Source organism: Lepidochelys kempii, chromosome 26 (assembly GCF_965140285.1).
Source record: "Lepidochelys kempii isolate rLepKem1 chromosome 26, rLepKem1.hap1, whole genome shotgun sequence".
NCBI lineage: Eukaryota > Metazoa > Chordata > Testudines > Cheloniidae > Lepidochelys > Lepidochelys kempii.
Window position 1 is genome coordinate 15,584,513 of NC_136405.1, and position 16,816 is coordinate 15,601,328.

Consider the following 16,816-nt stretch of genomic DNA (forward strand, 5'->3'; position numbering starts at 1 on the left):
TGGAAGCCAAATCCCCCACCCCCTGAGGAGGAGCGGCTGTGGGGATGACACATAATGCCCTGTTATAAACAGTTGTCACAGCCCACTCCAGAGATGGCTGCATTTAGTGATGGGAGAGGAGGCAGCAGGGGGCTGGGAGGGTCAGCGGACAATGACCCTAGCATCATAGGGTGAGATCACAGAGACGTTAGGTCGATACTGATTCTTTATTGCCCAAAGCGGGGAGGAGAAGCGAAAGTCAGAGGCGTTAATGCTGCCATCCCAGCCGTCACACACCGGGGGGCGCTGTCGGAGCTGGGGGGGAGCAGTGGAGGCATGCCCGGAGCCAGCGGGGGAGCTGCCCACTGTGGATGTGGGTGCACGAGTCCAGGCCTGGAGAAGAGGAGGAGAGGGGTCAGTGCGTGCCAGCAGAGGTGCCCACGGGGGAGGGTGCAGGGTGCAATGGGGGGCCATGGGGCTGGGCTGGGCTGAGAGCCCAAGGCCTGTGCCAGGGATCTGATGGCCAGGGGCACTGGCAAGTGTCTGGCCTGGCACAGCGCTGCCCTCGCCTATGGACACCATCACTAGCAAAGGCCCCCCCAACCCCTGCCTATGGTGCTCACCTCATGGCCATGCCCAGGTGTTGCTGCCAGAGCTGGGCTCGTCTCGGGTGGGCTCCTCCGGCAGCTGGCAGGCATCTGCGTCCTGGGGAGAAGGGACACTGCGTCTCTGAGGGCATTGCCAGCATGGGGCTGCAGGAGGAAGGTGCCCAGGGCCCCCTGCACTCGGGGCGGGGGGGATCTTGGCAGGGGGGCAGGGATCCCAGTGGCTGGGGGAGGCAGGGACCCCAGTAGTGTGGATGGAGGGGGGGGCCCAAGGATCCCATTGTGTGGGTGGGGGGGGTGGGAGGGGAGGCATTCCAGAGGCAGGGGAGGATGGCGGCGGGAGGCCTGGGGACCCCAGTGGGGAGGACAGGGTGACAGGCTCCCTTCCCGCCCCCCTGGGAGCTTGGCCAGTTTGCCATAGCGATGTCTACCCCTCTCACTGGGGTGGCCCTGCAGTGACCCCCTATGGCCCCACAGCCTGTGCAAGGAGCCGCAGGGACCCCAGGCACTCGGCTCCCCACGGCGACTGGGCCACGGACGAGGTTTGTCAGCTGCTGTGAGCGAGGTCCCAGTACCGCTCCCTTAGCTCCGGCACTTCGGGTCCGTGGGCAAAGAAGGGGCCCTTTGTGCATTGCCCCAGATGCCAGCCCACTGTGTCTGGGGCAGAGCCGTGGGCACTGCCCATTCTGAGGGGGGTGAGCAGGAACCCATGCCCACTGAGGGGCTCACCCCTCACCGCCACCCTCAGGCCACAGCCAGGTGCGGGGAGAGTGGGAGGGGTGGTGGCATCACGCCTGCCCCATCTCTGCAGCCTGAGATCTTTGCCTCCCAGCTAATGCTGATTCCCTGAGACTTGTTTCACAGGATGGTATCGCTGCTGGGGGTGGTTTGTAACTAATCCCCCAGCTCTTCTCGCTGGCCCATCACCCGCTCCAATCTCTTACCCGACAGGTGGTGAGCGGGTCCTGGGGCACCCTCAGAACCCGCAGCAGCCTGGCGTGGTAGGTCGAGACGAAGTCGTTGCACTGCAGGGAGACGTAGAGCCTGGCTCATGGCCCCCGCTTCACAGAGGTGTCGACTGCCCCCTCCTAGAGAGTGACCTCACCGACCCCCAGCTCTGCCCAGAGAAAAGAACCCAGGAGTCCTGGCTCCCTCCCAGCCCCCCTGCTCTAACCACTAACCCCACTCCCATCCCAGAGCCAGGGATAGAACCCAGGAGTCCTGGCTCCCAGCTCCTCGCGGCTCTGACCCCTAGGCTCCACTGCTCTCTCATGGCTGGGAAAAGAATCCAGGAGTCCTGGCATCTAAATCCTCCCCAGCTCTAACCACTAGACCCCACATCTGAGCCAGGCTGGTGCTTTTCTAACACGTACTTCAGCCCCTGCCCCCACAGCCCTGCTTGGGGTGGATGAGTCCTCTGGGGCACTGTCCCACGCCCCATGGAGATGGCTGGAGACCCTCCCTTCTCCTAGAGCCAGTGGAGGGCTGGCCTGTGGGACCCCGAGCAGATCTGAGCCGTTCTACTGACCCTGGGGGAACCCCCAAAGTGCCGCTTGCATGTGCCATTCAGGACGTCTCCAAGGTCCCAGCCAGGCCTCACGTGCTGCAGGTCAGGCTGGGCCAGGCTGGTGAGGGTCAGGCAGAAGTCACAGGCATCTCTGGGGGGCACCAGGCCACCTGGCACATGGAAAACAAGGATCTCACCCTCTCCCCTCTGGGGCATAGTGCCTGCCGCCTGAGGCCCTGCCCTCCTCTCCTAAACCCACGGGGAGAGTGCCCACCACCCCAGGGCCCCTCCAGCAGCGGGTGGGAGCAGGACCAGCATAGTCAGCTCTACGGTGCTCCCCTCCTGACATGTGGGGCCTGGCCGGGGGCTGAGCGGGCACTCGGGGCCAGGGCACAGCCCTCGGGCAGCAGCTGTCACTTAGAGCCACCCCAGGGCTGCTCTGCAGTACAGGGGTGCAGCCAGCTCGCAAGTTGCCAGTGGCACCGATTCTGGTACCTGCTCATCCCCCCCTCCCCTGGGAAGGACTCTAGTTTGATCCCCACTCATTCCCCCCTGCCACAGGCACCCCAGGTCTCCCTCAGCTGGGGGGGGTGTCTCCCCTCTGTCCTGCATAGAGCGTGTGAGCCCATGCCCCCAGGGAACAGGCCATACCCCCGCTGGCCAGGGCGACTGGCTCAGATTTCTCTGGCGTTGTGCCCAGCAGAGACAGCAACGCCCCAGGCTGGCAGCAGCCGGCTGATGCCCCCTGACTCCACAGCAGAGGGAACAAGTGGGAAAACCTTGGGTGGGTGGGGACGCCCGGCACATCCTCAGGCTGGTACAGATCTCCTTGGGCTCCAGCCCGTCCTGCAGCGCCTGCATGATCTTGGACTTGAACTTCTTCATCACAGAGCGGCAGAGGCGCCGCAGACTCCAGCCCACGGCCCTGCACAGCTTCTCCTCGGCCTTGGTGATGGAGTCCTGTGTGACACCGGCCCGGCCCGGGGTTAGGACACAGCATGGGACGTCCCTCCACTGCCTGAAGGGGGCGCTCGCTGGGCCCCGCCCTGGCACCACGGTCCTTGCAGGATGTGTCATCTCTACGGGATGCTGGGCCTGGGGAGGGGCTCCCCCCGCCAGGGGACAGACACGGGCTGTGTCTGGGATTGGGAGAACCCTGACCCCAGGGGGCCGTGTGGGTGGCAGGTGGAGACGGGGACAGTAGGATCTAGACCCTCCTTTCCCTCCTGGTTGTACCAGGGCACTGGGTGCTGCCCGTGCCCCCTGGCACCGGTGGCAGACGGCGATGGAGCAGATGCCCCCTGCTCCCCACAGGCTCCCCACATCCTGGTCTCAGAGCCCACCTGCTGCCCCGCCCCCCCGCCCCACTCCCCATAGGTGCTGGAGCCAGGGGCCCTGGTGTACCATTGGGGAGATCCTCCCGAGACCCAGGGAGGCTGGGCTCAGTCCCTGGGCTGCCCCAGGGCCCTCACCTCGTCGGGGTCGTCGCCGACCATAGACTTCAGCTTCTTCAGGATGCGGGTGCAGATGGTGCACTTGGGGGAAAGGGCCTGCTCCTGGATGCGCCAGCCCTGCTGTGCCAGACACAAACCCGGGGTCACCACCCGGAGTGCCCCACATCACCCTGAGCCCCCTTCCCCCACTGACCCCTAAGCCTCCCAGCCCTGAGCCCCCTGAGTCCCGTGACCCACACAGACCCTCAGCCTCCCAGCCCTGAGCTCCCTGCCCCACACAGACCCTCAGCCTCCCAGCCCTGAGCCCCCTGCCCCCCATGGACCCCTCAGCCTCCCAGCCCTGAGCCCCCTGCCCCACACAGACCTCTCAGCCTCCCAGCCCTGAGCGCTCTGCCTCCCATGGACCCCTCAGTCTCCCAGCCCTGAGCCCCCTGGCCCCACGGACCGCTCAGCCTCCCAGCCTTGAGCCCCCTCAGCCGTCTGGCCCCCACTGCCCCCTCAGCCCGCCAGCCCTGAGCCCCACCCCCCCACATCATCCAGCCCCCTTTGGAGCTGGGATGGGATCAGAGCAAGGGGCGCAAGCCCCCGGCTCACCTGGGGCATGTGCTGCTCGAGGAGCTTGCAGTCGTGCTGCCGTCCACACTGAGCCGCTGTGCCCGGATCCCTGCACCAAAACTCAGGGCCCAGCAGGCATTGCTTGGGGACCAGCTCCCGGGCACAGAGGGCTGCAGAAAGAGGAGCACAGCAAGGAACAAAACCGGACTGGGTTGGGAGTACGGTAGCTGGTGGGACTTATTTATTATATGCTACAGCAGCACCAAGATCAGGGCCCCACCGTGCTGGGCGCTGCCCAGACCCCAACCGAGATCAGGGTCCTATCATCCTAAGTGCTGCCTAGACCCAACCGAGAAACTGAAGAATTTGAAGCCAAGGGTGATTCAGTGATTAGTCCAAGAGGGCTGGGATGTAGACCAGAATTGAACCCAGTTCTAAACCCTACCCCACTGGGCTTGGGTCAACTCGGTTTGGAGCCGGTGATGGGCATGACTTTGCCAGTTCCAGAAAAATCGGTCAAGAAACCAAGGATCTGGAATAGACAGATCACCTTGGGTGCTCCCTGAGGCACTGGGGCCCCGGCCCGGGCACTGAACCAGGATTGGCTGCAGCTGGGATCGGGGGGCACCTGGCCAGAGCGCAGCGCTGGGATTGGCTGCAGCCAGGATCGGGGTGACCATACATCCCGTTTTGGCCGGGACAGTCCCTTTTTTAAGCCCTGTGCCAGCCATCCTGACTTCTTTGGTGAAAGGGGGCATTTGTCTAGTTTGCTCTTGCCGACTTGATCAAACGGGACAAATGCCCACCTTTGTCAAAAAAGTGGGAGCAGGGGAATGTGTGTGTGTCTGAGGGTGAGCAGAGATGCCAGCCCTTCACAGGGAAGAGGGCTTGGGTGAGCAGCTGGGACCAGCCCCGCATGGGGAGGAGTGGGAGGCTTGGGGTAGCCCAATGCAGTATCACGTTTTCCTACTTAGAAATATGGTCACCTGGTCACCTGGCCAGGGCGCTGTGCCGGGATTGGCTGCAGCCGGGATCAGGGGCACCTGGCCAGGGCGCTGTGCCGGGATTGGCTGCAGCCGGGATCAGGGGCACCTGGCCAGGGCGCTGTGCCGGGATTGGCTGCAGCCGGGATCGGGGCACCTGGCCAGGGCGCTGTGCCGGGATTGGCTGCAGCCGGGATCAGGGGCACCTGGCCAGGGCGCTGTGCCGGGATTGGCTGCAGCCGGGATCAGGGGCACCTGGCCAGGGCGCTGTGCCGGGATTGGCTGCAGCCGGGATCAGGGGCACCTGGCCAGGGCGCTGTGCCGGGATTGGCTGCAGCCGGGATCAGGGGCACCTGGCCAGGGCGCTGTGCCGGGATTGGCTGCAGCCGGGATCGGGGCACCTGGCCAGGGCGCTGTGCCGGGATTGGCTGCAGCCGGGATCAGGGGCACCTGGCCAGGGCGCTGTGCCGGGATTGGCTGAGTCAGGATCAGCTGTGCCTGCACATGGCAGGAGGCTCCCCTGGGATGGGTGGGCTCTCACTGTGCTGGTAACCCCCTTGTATTGGGGTGAGGCTCATATGCCCCCAGGGGCAGAGAGAGGGGAGGCAGGTGCTGTCAGGGCAGTTGCCAGGCCCTGGGGTGCTGTCTTGGGGAAGGGTCTGATTCTGCCCTGGGGCTCCCCCCTGTAGGCCCCCAAGGACTGTACCGGGGAGGTGCCCCTGCTGGTGACACCTGTCGGGGGCTGCTTACCTGAGCCCAGCCAGAAGAGCAGGAGCAGAGGGGCCATGTCAGCGCTGACAGGACACTGCCTGAGATGTGCCCCCCCCCGTCAGAGTCACTTCCCCCCGCCCTGGCCTTGGCCCCGCCCTTAACTATGATCTGTGGGGTTTTGCTAGCCCCAAAGCTGCTCAGCACATTTCCTGCCTTGCTCCGCAGGCGGGGGAGTGACAGCAGCCTTGGGCCCTGGGCCCCTCCAGCCCTGCCTGGCACCAGGGGCATCCTCTGGCCTCCACCACAGCCATGCCCCCCATGTCTCAGTGCTGGGGTGAGGGGTTGTAACGGGTGCCCAGGCTCAGTGCTCTGCAACGGCTCTGACTGGTTCAGACAGGCCCCTCTGGCAGTGTGACACCCCTTGGCGCGCCCCCTCGGCTCCAGCATCTCCCGGGACCAACTCGGAGCGTTCGGCCCCCTGCTCACCCCGTGAGCTCCCAGCAATGAGCCTGCCTGGATGGGACCCCTGGGGAAGCCTGAGGCCCACAAAGGGCCCTGCCCCCAAGCTTGCACTGACTCCCAGCCAGCGTGTGACACAGACAGGAGCACAGCGTAGAACAGAGCTTGTTAGCACCGAAAGCAGGAAGGTTCAGCAAAGTCCAAGGCCTGCCCCCCAGGCCTCAGGCAGTGCCGGGGATGGGGCTCCCACCCCTCCCTGCCCCCCAGGCCTCAGGCAGTGCCGGGGATGGGGCTCCCACCCCTCCCTGCCCCCCAGGCCTCGGACAGTGCAGGGGATGGGGCTCCCACCCCTCCCTGCCCCCCAGGCCTCAGGCAGTGCCGGGGATGGGGCTCCCACCCCTCCCTGCCCCCCAGGCCTCAGGCAGTGCCGGGGATGGGGCTCCCACCCCTCCCTGCCCCCCAGGCCTCGGACAGTGCAGGGGATGGGGCTCCCACCCCTCCCTGCCCCCCAGGCCTCAGGCAGTGCCGGGGATGGGGCTCCCACCCCTCCCTGCCCCCCAGGCCTCAGGCAGTGCCGGGGATGGGGCTCCCACCCCTCCCTGCCCCCCAGGCCTCGGAGAGTGCCGGGGATGGGGCTCCCACCCCTCCCTGCCCCCCAGGCCTCAGGCAGTGCCGGGGACGGGGCTCCCACCCCTCCCTGCCCCCCAGGCCTCAGGCAGTGCCGGGGATGGGGCTCCCACCCCTCCCTGCCCCCCAGGCCTCGGAGAGTGCCGGGGATGGGGCTCCCACCCCTCCCTGCCCCCCAGGCCTCAGGCAGTGCCGGGGATGGGGCTCCCACCCCTCCCTGCCCCCCAGGCCTCGGACAGTGCCGGGGACGGGGCTCCCAGCCCTCCCTGCCCCCCAGGCCTCAGGCAGTGCCGGGGATGGGGCTCCCACCCCTCCCTGCCCCCCAGGCCTCGGACAGTGCCGGGGACGGGGCTCCCAGCCCTCCCTGCCCCCCAGGCCTCAGGCAGTGCCGGGGATGGGGCTCCCACCCCTCCCTGCCCCCCAGGCCTCGGACAGTGCCGGGGACGGGGCTCCCACCCCTCCCTGCCCCCCAGGCCTCAGGCAGTGCCGGGGATGGGGCTCCCACCCCTCCCTGCCCCCCAGGCCTCGGACAGTGCCGGGGATGGGGCTCCCACCCCTCCCTGCCCCCCAGGCCTCGGAGAGTGCCGGGGATGGGGCTCCCACCCCTCCCTGCCCCCCAGGCCTCAGGCAGTGCCGGGGATGGGGCTCCCACCCCTCCCTGCCCCCCAGGCCTCAGGCAGTGCCGGGGATGGGGCTCCCACCCCTCCCTGCCCCCCAGGCCTCGGACAGTGCCGGGGACGGGGCTCCCACCCCTCCCTGCCCCCCAGGCCTCAGGCAGTGCCGGGGATGGGGCTCCCACCCCTCCCTGCCCCCCAGGCCTCGGACAGTGCCGGGGACGGGGCTCCCACCCCTCCCTGCCCCCCAGGCCTCAGGCAGTGCCGGGGATGGGGCTCCCACCCCTCCCTGCCCCCCAGGCCTCGGACAGTGCCGGGGATGGGGCTCCCACCCCACCCTGCCCCCCAGGCCTCAGGCAGTGCCGGGGATGGGGCTCCCACCCCTCCCTGCCCCCCAGGCCTCAGGCAGTGCTGGGGATGGGGCTCCCACCACTCCCTGCCCCCCAGGCCTCAGGCAGTGCTGGGGGATGGGGCTCCCACCCCTCCCTGCCCCCAGGCCTCAGGCAGTGCTGGGGGACAGGGTTCACACCCCCGCGCTCTCAGCTCACCCAGCCTGGCTGCTCACGTATTTTTCCACCACAAAGACAGAGCTGAGAAACCAATACCCCTTCCCTTCCCGTGGTCCCACGGCTCTGCAAAGCGCGGCTTGCAGGGGGCAGCAGGATGCTGGGGGCGTTGCTGAGGGAGGGGCTCTGGGGCTGGCGCCCAGTGGGATACTCAGAGTCACCCCTCACCAGAGACCCCTGGAGCCCCAAACCTAGGCAAGCAAACCTGGCTGCTGCTGAAAGGGGGCTGACAACTCAGCAGGGAGTGCACCCCTCACTCTCAGTGCTGGCCCCAGTGTGCTGCTGGGAGGTGCCGTGCTGCGGGGGGGGGGCACTCAGCATGGGGCACCATGCTTCAGGGGGAGGGGTAGGGGGCTCAGCGGGGGGGGGGGGCTCGGCAGGGGGCGCCGTGCTGCAGTGGGGCGGGGTGGGGGGCTCGGCAGGGGGGTGGGGGTTCAGCAGGGGGCGCCGTGCTGCAGTGGGGCGGGGTGGGGGGCTCGGCAGGGGGGTGGGGGTTCAGCAGGGGGTGCCGTGCTGCAGTGGGGCGGGGTGGGGGGCTCGGCAGGGGGCGCCGTGCTGCAGTGGGGCGGGGTGGGGGGCTCGGCAGGGGGTGCCGTGCTGCAGGGGGCGGAGGCTCAGCGGGGGGGTGCTCTCCCTGAGTCAGTGCTGACCCCAATGCCCCAGGCAGCGCTGGGGGTGCTGTGCTGCTGGGAGGTGCTCTCAGGCGGTGACACGCAGCCCTGGTCTCTAATTGGTGTTCATCTCCCCGGGATGTCACCCAAAGCTGGGTGTGAGCACAGGTGCCTGCCCAGGGTCTGACGCAGATGAAGCCATTCTGCCTCTTCACTTCCTCTGCAGCTTCCAGTCAATTCAGACGTCATCAATTCTCCCCTACCCCACTCTGGGCTGTTGGTGGGTGCCGTGAAGCAGCTGTCTTGCCCCACCCCAGAGGTGGCTGCAATGCAGTTCAGGGTGATTTCTGTGCCTACCAGGCCAGATTCACCATGTCAGCCATGACCACTATGGGCATCACGTACAACAGCCAACCAAACTGTCACGGAGTCCCTGGGCGATGCTCTGGAACTGCTCCCCATGAAGCCAGTCAGGACTCTGGGGTAGTCGCCTTTCTGTGAGCAGCCTGTCTGCAGGACACACAGCTCACACAGCTTCCACCTTCCTGGGTCTGACCTCGGAGCATTCAGCATCCTCTGCCCCTCCGTGCGCTTCCCCCCAGTGAGTCCACTCAGGTGGGGCTCCTGGGAAGCCAGAGGGTCCTGCACCCCAACTCCGCAGTCAGACGGGACTCTCAGCCAGCCAGTAAAACAGAGGTTTATTAGACGACAGGAACATGGTCTAAAACAGAGCTTGCAGGTGCAGAGAACGGGACTCCTCAGCTGGGTCCATTCTGGGGGGCAGTGAGCAGACAACCACGTCTGCACTTCACTCCATGTCCCAGCCAGCCCCAAACTGAAACTCCCTCCAGCCCCTCCTCCTCTGGGCTTTGTTCCTTTCCCGGGCCAGGTGGTCACCTGATTCCTTTGTTCTCCAACCCTTTAGCTCTCACCTCGCAGGGGGGGAAGGGCCCAGGCCATCAGGTGCCAGGAAACAGGGTGTCGGCCATTCTCTGTGTCCAGACCCCTGCACACACCTGCCCTCTAGGGCTCTGCAATGATCATACACCCTTACCCCACCACATAGATACTTAAGAACTGCCTAGGGGAAACTGAGGCACCCCCACACTATTCAGAGGAAACATTAAGAACAGTCCCACTTCGTCACACAAACGTTCTGCACACAATTCACCTAACCATCTCCAACTCTCTGGCCATGTGGTGTGAGTGTACGTTTGGCTAATGAAGATAATAGCGGTGACGTAAGAGGCTCAGACATCTGACTGGGCACCACATGACACGTTGATCACAAAACTAGAAAGCTATAACATCACCAAGGGCACACAAAACTGGATGTAAAGCCCGATAAGGCTCAAAAATGGTTGGAAACGGGGAATCATCTGAGAGAGGGCATGTTTCCAGAGGGGTCTCACAGGGATTGGTTCTTGGCCCTCTGCTACTTAACGTGTATCTATGACCTGGAAGAAAACCTAAAATCATCCCTGATAAAGTTTGCAGATGACACAGGAATTTGGGGAGTGGGAAATAATGAAGAGGACCAGGCATTGCTAGAGTGATCTGCCTTGCTTGGTAAACTGGGCACAAGCGAATATGGGTTTTAATACAGCTAAATGTAAATGTGCATATCTGGGAACAAAGCATGCAGGCTGTACTGACAGGCTGGGGGACTCTATCCTGGGAAGCAGGGACTCTGAAAAAGATTTGGGGTTCTTGGTGGATAATCAGCAGAACATGAGCGCCCATGTGATGCTGTGGCCAAAAGAGCTAATGTGACCCAGGGATGCATAAACAGGGGAATCTCCAGCAGAGAGATTTTCCCTCTGTATTTGGCACTGTTGTGACTGCGGCTGGAATCCTGTGTCCGGTTCTGGTGCCCACAATTCAAGGAGGGGTGTTGATAAATTGGAGAGGGGGGCAGAGAAGAGCCACGAGAATGATGAAAGGATTAGAAAACCTGCCGTAGAGTGAGAGACTCAAGGAGCTCTGTCTATTTAGCTCAACAAGGAGAAGGTGAAGGGGTGACTTGATCTCAATCTGTCAGTACCTACATGGGGAACGAATATTTAATACTGGGCTCTTCAGTCTAGCAGAGGAAGGTCTAACACCATCCAAGGGTGGGAAGTCAAAGCTAGACAACCCCCTACTGGAAACAAGGTGGACATTTATACCAGTGACAGTAATTAACCATGGAACAATTTGCCCAGGGCTATGGTGGATTCTCCATCCCTGGCCATTCTTAAATCAAGACTGGCTCTTTTTCATACAGATCAGTGCTAGGGATTGTTGTGGGCAGGTCTCTGGCTTGTGCTATGCAAGGGATCAGATCAGGTGAACACACTGGTCCCATTGGGCCTGGGAATCTCTGAATGTAGCAGAGCTCTGACTCGTGCTCTGGGACGGTTCCTACAGGAATATGGGGCCTGGGGCGAGAGCAACCACAGAATCCTGACCTGCAGCTCCCACTGCCCCCGGCGCTGCTCTAACGATGTCCCTCAGTCTCAACCCACAGCCCCCTGCTATCCCAGCCCCAGGATCCCCAGCGCTCATTGCGTTGCTGGTCCCTCTCCATCCCGAGCTGCAGCCGCCAAAGAGGGCTTTCACCCTGCTAAGCAGAAAGTCTGACAATCGGGTGTAATTGTGGCTTTTTAGGTGGACAAATAGCTAACGGAGACTAGCCTGAGAACAGCCAAACTCGGTGCAGTCATGACCTGAGTGAGCTCTTGGACCCAGAATGTTTAGTGCCTGGATCACCCTGCGCCTCCCTGTGATCTCCCCCAGATGCCCTGGTCTGAGGAAAGGAGGGCCTGGTCAGCTCTGGCACCCTCCCCTTACCCCATTTCCAGCGGGGCTCTCCTAGAGAGGGGGTTGGGACACATCAGGAACCTGAGTTCTATTCTGGGCTCTGCATGAGCTAGGGCAAATCCTTCCCTTCTCTGTGCCTCAGTTTCCCCCTACACTGAGGTGTGACCCTGCCCCAAGGGGGTCACAGGCCACCGTGTCAGCTCAGCCCAGCTCCAGTCCCTCCTGCAGAGCTGAGGGTTTGTGGCCTCACTGGGTCCTGGGGGACTTAGTGGCTCGTGTTCCCTTTTGCAGACATGTGGGGGCGGATCGGAGGGGGCTGTCCCCTCCCCAATTGGTGAATACCTGGGACGCATTCAAGCTCGGGGAGGCGCAGTTCCCCATTCCCACCACTAGATGGACCCACAGCCACATCACACGTTAACAGGCCTATACAGCCAACACCTTACCGTGCCCGTGGGCAGCTGCCATGTAGCCCCCCTGCATAGGGCCCGTCCCGTGCCCGCTGCTGCCCCCTTCGTGACGGCCCGGCTGGGGATCTGACCTCATGGATCCAGGCTGCCTGGGAGTATGGACACCGGCCTTGAGTGGGCACAGACCCCCTGCTCTTAAGCCCAGCCTGGGCTGCCCTGGAGATGATGGACCTTTGTCCCAGTGCGACCTCTGTGGGGGGAGAGATGTGGGGGAACCTCCCTGTGGGACAAGGGAGGATGGTGGCATCACCCTCCCCCCAGTGCCCACCCCTCATGCTCCGCGACTCAACCCCAGAGCCTGGCCCTTGAAGGCACCACAGACTGGGGTACCAGGGCTTGATCCGAGTCCACGGGGGTCAATGAAAAACAGTCCTGGCCTTTGGGTCAGGCACCCAGCTGGGAGACCAGCCCCATGGCGGGGCAGGGGGAGATGGGCCCAGGCGCTGCAGACAGGGCAGGGGAGTGGCGGGGGCTTTCCGGGGCATATGCAGGTGATGGGCCATGACAATGTTGCCCTCTCCTGGCCATGGGGTGTGTGTGGGGGTCTGGGGAGGGCAGGTCTGCATCGAGGGGGTGCTGCAGCTCGCTGGCGTGCAGAAGGCAGAGTCTGGCTGGGAGCCCCCTGCCCCGAGCTGGAAGAGGGGCTGCTAGGGGTAGGGGTCGTGGCTGGAGTGGGAGTGTCCAGGTGTTGGGGCAGGGCGGAGTTAACGGGTTGTTGTGGGACCTTAACTCTGAGTCTCGGGAGTTTAAAAATCTGATTCCCACCCCCATCCACTGCAAGTGTAACCCCGACTCTGGCTTTCCTGCCTTGACTTATAGGGCAGGGTCTGGGTCTGACCAGCACCTGGCATGGGGGAGGGGCAGCTGGGACTGGGACTTCTAGGCAGTACCATAATACACCTAGTAATGTGCAGTGACTGGCATGGGGGGGTCAGGGCCAGGGGCTGGGGCTGGGGCTGCTAGGCGGTCCTGTAATACAAGTGTCCCCCCTCCCCATTGCCTCTGCAGCGAGTCTCCTGAGACCTGGGTGAAGTTTTAAACAATTTTTTTTAAAAAGAATAAATAAAGAATAAAGAATCCCCGCAAACACTGTGCACATCCCCCACCCTTCCTCCTTGTGTTTTGCAGCCTTAGTCCTGGAGGGAATTGCCAGGTGTAGCCCCCCTCCAAGAATTGGGACCATTTAGAAGCAAAATGCCAGCTGGGCCGGCTACCCCGGGGTGAACTGGACCAGCGCCGCCCCAGGAGCCGGCTGGCGGAACCTACACAGGTTCCCCCTGCCAGGCCCCGACTAGTGGTGGCCGTGTGGGATGGGAGACCTGGGAGTGTCACTCACCAGCTCAGACCCCTGGGGCCAGAGGAGACTGTCCTTTTAACACCGGGAACCAGCTCAGTGCCCCAGGGGCAGCCAGCGCAGTGCAGAACTCCCACCTGCCAGGGCACTGGGGCAGGCAGCTGTGAAGGGCAACTTCTCTGGAGCTTTGTCAACAGCCAGGATCAGCCCCTGTTGTGGGAACTTAGAGTCTCCCCCCGGGATCAGGGCCCCGTCATGCCAGGCGCTGCCTAGACCCCAAATGAGATCAGGGTCCCCTTGTGCTGGGCATGTGCTGCCCAGACACAGAGTGAGCCCCTGTGCTGAAGAACTTCCAGTCTAAACAGATTAAAGGTGGAGGGGAAACTGAGGCACAGAGGGGTGGTGACTGGCCCAAGGTCACCCAGCTGGCCAGTGGAAGAGTTGCAACTAGAAGCCGGGTTTGTAGGTCCCACACTGATGCCCTGCCCACTGGGCAGCACGGCCTGTAGCTGCACCACCGTTCAATCCACCCTGGATCCGACGGGCCCGGCTGCTGTCCTGAGGGTGCGTATTTGGCATCTAGGTGCCCCTGTGACATATGGGCCCTTTGGGAGGTGACAGGGCTGGGTTCAAAGGGGCAGCAGGGCCGGGGTCCTGTTACTAGATCTGTATCTCTGCAGGAGCGGGGGCTCACCCTGTATCTGGGGCTTGTTAGGAAGATGAAAGGCCCTGGCTAATTAAAGAGATAAGAGGAGGAAATTGGGATTCTCTCTGCTTGTCCCCTTCCCCCCAACCCTCGGCGCTGTCACGGTGATATACGGCCTGGGGGCGCTGGTTGTTTACATAGAGCAAGGGGGGGGATAGAGCTGGGCTGCCCCCCCTCCCTGTCTCTCTGATCTCTGTGCTGGGAGAAAACCCCTGCTCGTGTCCTGCCCTGGCGCCCAGTGGGGCCGCACCAAAGACCTGCCAGCTGCCTTCGCCCCCTGCCCCGTGAATCAGAGCCTGGGCGTCTGCCCTTGCGGCACCTGGGCTCAGCAGAACCGTCCTGCGGCCCAAACCTGCCTGCGGAGGAGCCGGGCTGGAGGGCAATGGAGCCATAAATGTGGGCCGGGCATAATGTGGAGGCGTGTCCCTGGTGCGAGTGAGGGGCACCCTGACACTGCAGGGATGGGATCTGGCAATGGGGGGAAGGAGGGGTCAGAGCCCACAGTGATGGGGTGATAGAGTGGGGTGGATGAGATAGACAGATAGATAGAGGGGTGGATGGGGAGAGAGAGAGAGAGAGAGGGTACGTGGAGATAGAGAGAGAGAGAGGGTACATGGAGATAGATAGATAGATAGATAGATAGATAGATAGATAGATAGATAGATAGATAGATAGATAGATAGAGGGGTGGATAGAGGGGGTGGATGGGGAGAGAGAGAGAGAGAGAGGGTACATGGAGATAGATAGATAGATAGATAGATAGATAGATAGATAGATAGATAGATAGATAGATAGATAGATAGATAGAGGGGTGGATGGGGAGAGAGAGAGAGAGGGTACATGGAGATAGATAGATAGATAGATAGATAGAGGGGTGGATGGGGAGAGAGAGAGAGAGAGGGTACATGGAGATAGATAGATAGATAGACAGACAGATAGATAGAGGGGGTGGATGGGGACAGACAGACAGACAGAGGAGGAGTGTCTGGGGATAGAGAGAAGGAAAGGACTGAGATAGCAGGAAGATTTGATGGTGGGGCGGGCGGGGGCTGGCTGTTGTCTCCCAGGCCAGCGTACGGGAGGAGTCGGGGCAGCTGCGCTTGGATCCGCGCCCCAGTGAGAAGACCCGGGAGCCAGACGGCACCTCGGAAACACCGCAGTGCCGGGGCGTTGGCACACGCCGAGCATTGGGCCCGCAGGGACGCTGCAGTGCGGGACCCCAGCCCCGGGAAAGGCAGGAGGAAGTGGACGTGTTGCAGATGGTCCAGATCAGGGCCGCGTCGTGCCGGGCGCTGCCCAGACGCTGGCCGAGATCAGGGCCCCGTCGTGCTGCACCCCCAACTCCCTGCGCCCCCCACATTGAATCCCAACTTCCCTACGGCAGCGCCGGGGATCCAGCCACCTGCACCATTGAACCAGGACCCACCCCCCGCTTCCCTGGTGCCAGCTTGGGGGGAGCCCTGGCTGTGGGAGGGGAGGCCAGGGTACCTCCCCCCTCGCCTCCCCCCTACGTATCCAGGTTTCTTTCTTCCCTTCATCTCTTGGCTGGGAAATGCTCTTTTGCATGTGAACGCGGGGGCGGGGGCGGGGGGGCACTGAGGCTCATAACTGCGCCGATAATTGCTTTTGCGGGTATTTCCCCCCCCCCACACCCCGTCTTGCTTCTTGGCGGCTTCTCAATTTCCCTGCAAAAGAGGGAATTCATTTCCAGGCGCTAATGTAATGTCAGCGCGCGGGGCGCCCAGCATGATGATGTATAGGGGACGCGGCGGCACGAGGACTATTTAATGATGCATAGAATTAAATCCAGCCCTCCTCAGCTGAGCCGGCGCCTCCCCCTCCCGGTTCCCAGGCTCCTGGGGGGGGCAGGGGATGCGACCGCTGGTGGCTCCCCCCATCTCCTGCTCTCCTGGCCTGGTTTGCACTAGCGCCCAAGCTCAGAGACTGCCGGCCCCTGGAGCTCGGGGCCCTGCCAGGGCACCCCGGGCTGGGAGTCAGGATGCGGGGTTCTGCTGTGTGACCGCAGGTGAGTCACTCGCCCGTGCCTCAGTTTCTCCTCCCAGCCCTTGTCTATTCCAACCGTGAGCTCTTTAAGGCTGGGGCTGTTTCTCGTTGTGTCTGGGCAGCTCCTGGCACAACAGGGCCCTGACCGAGATCAGGGCCCCCTTCCCCAGCTCATGGCCCATCTGCAGAGCTGCTCCCAGCCCCCCAGGACTAGGCCCCTGGACCCAGGCCCCTGTGAAAGCTCTGGCCTCAGGCCCTTTCCCCAGGGAAGCTGGGATCCCTGGGTGGCTGCACTGCCGGTCAATCCCCCCTCACCATGGAGGGGGCCCAGGGGCAGGGCTGACACCTTATCCCTGCTCTCCCACCCCCATCATCACTTGCACAAGGCATCCCCAGGGGGTGCTGTTCTCTCAGGGGCCTGCAGGGCACTTTTCCCCAACAGCTGTAACATGACAGGGCGGCTCCACCCCACCCTAGTCCTAGCCTGAGGGGAAACAGGCTCTCAGGGAACCTGTGACTCACGGAAACCCTCTGCTCTAACCACTAGCCACCACTCCCAGAGCCAGGATCGAGAACCCAGGAGTCCTGGCTCCCAGCCCCCACTTTGCCCCCATTTCTTGATCACAGCATGGCACTTTCATCGGCATCAGCGGGAAGGGGGTTAGGCCCTGAGGCTGGGGATTAAAATGCTCCTTCTCTGGCTCTGTGCCCCCCTCCACCCCAGCGAAGCACCCCCAGCTTCTCTTGTCAAACTCATTGTATTTGTGTTTGAAACATCCCAGGAGCAAATTGGTGGTGCGGGGGTGGGGGGGCCGGGAAGAGTGGGAGGGATGCTACCACTAGCAGGAAACATAGGGCATGTGGGGAGC

General features: G+C 63.2%; 1 protein-coding gene across 2 annotated transcripts; it reads right to left on the reverse strand.

The window, feature by feature from the left end:
• Nucleotides 1–217: 217 nt before the first annotated feature.
• GNLY (granulysin) lies at nucleotides 218–5,906 on the reverse strand. 2 transcript variants are annotated; one of them, XM_073325228.2, is made up of 8 exons: nucleotides 5,834–5,906; nucleotides 4,140–4,270; nucleotides 3,564–3,662; nucleotides 2,871–3,051; nucleotides 2,113–2,261; nucleotides 1,529–1,609; nucleotides 603–684; nucleotides 218–372 (listed from the first exon to the last, which is right to left on the reverse strand). In XM_073325228.2, the coding sequence occupies exons 1-7, from the start codon at nucleotides 5,868–5,870 to the stop codon at nucleotides 604–606; spliced, it is 759 nt and encodes a 252-aa protein (XP_073181329.1). In that variant the 5' UTR covers nucleotides 5,871–5,906; the 3' UTR covers nucleotides 218–372; nucleotide 603. The 2 variants fall into 2 exon arrangements, with proteins under 2 accessions (XP_073181329.1, XP_073181328.1); XM_073325227.2 differs by having other exon boundaries at nucleotides 3,564–3,665.
• Nucleotides 5,907–16,816: the final 10,910 nt, after the last annotated feature.

Coding starts and splice junctions, on each gene's coding strand:
- GNLY (XM_073325227.2), bottom strand. CDS start 5,870: ATGGCCCCTCTGCTCCTGCTCTTCTGGCTGGGCTCAG. Junction 4,271..5,833: donor GCTCTTCTGGCTGGGCTCAG/GTAAGCAGCCCC, acceptor CTCTTTCTGCAG/CCCTCTGTGCCCGGGAGCTG. Junction 2,262..2,870: donor GGCGTCCCCACCCACCCAAG/GTTTTCCCACTT, acceptor TCCATGTGCCAG/GTGGCCTGGTGCCCCCCAGA.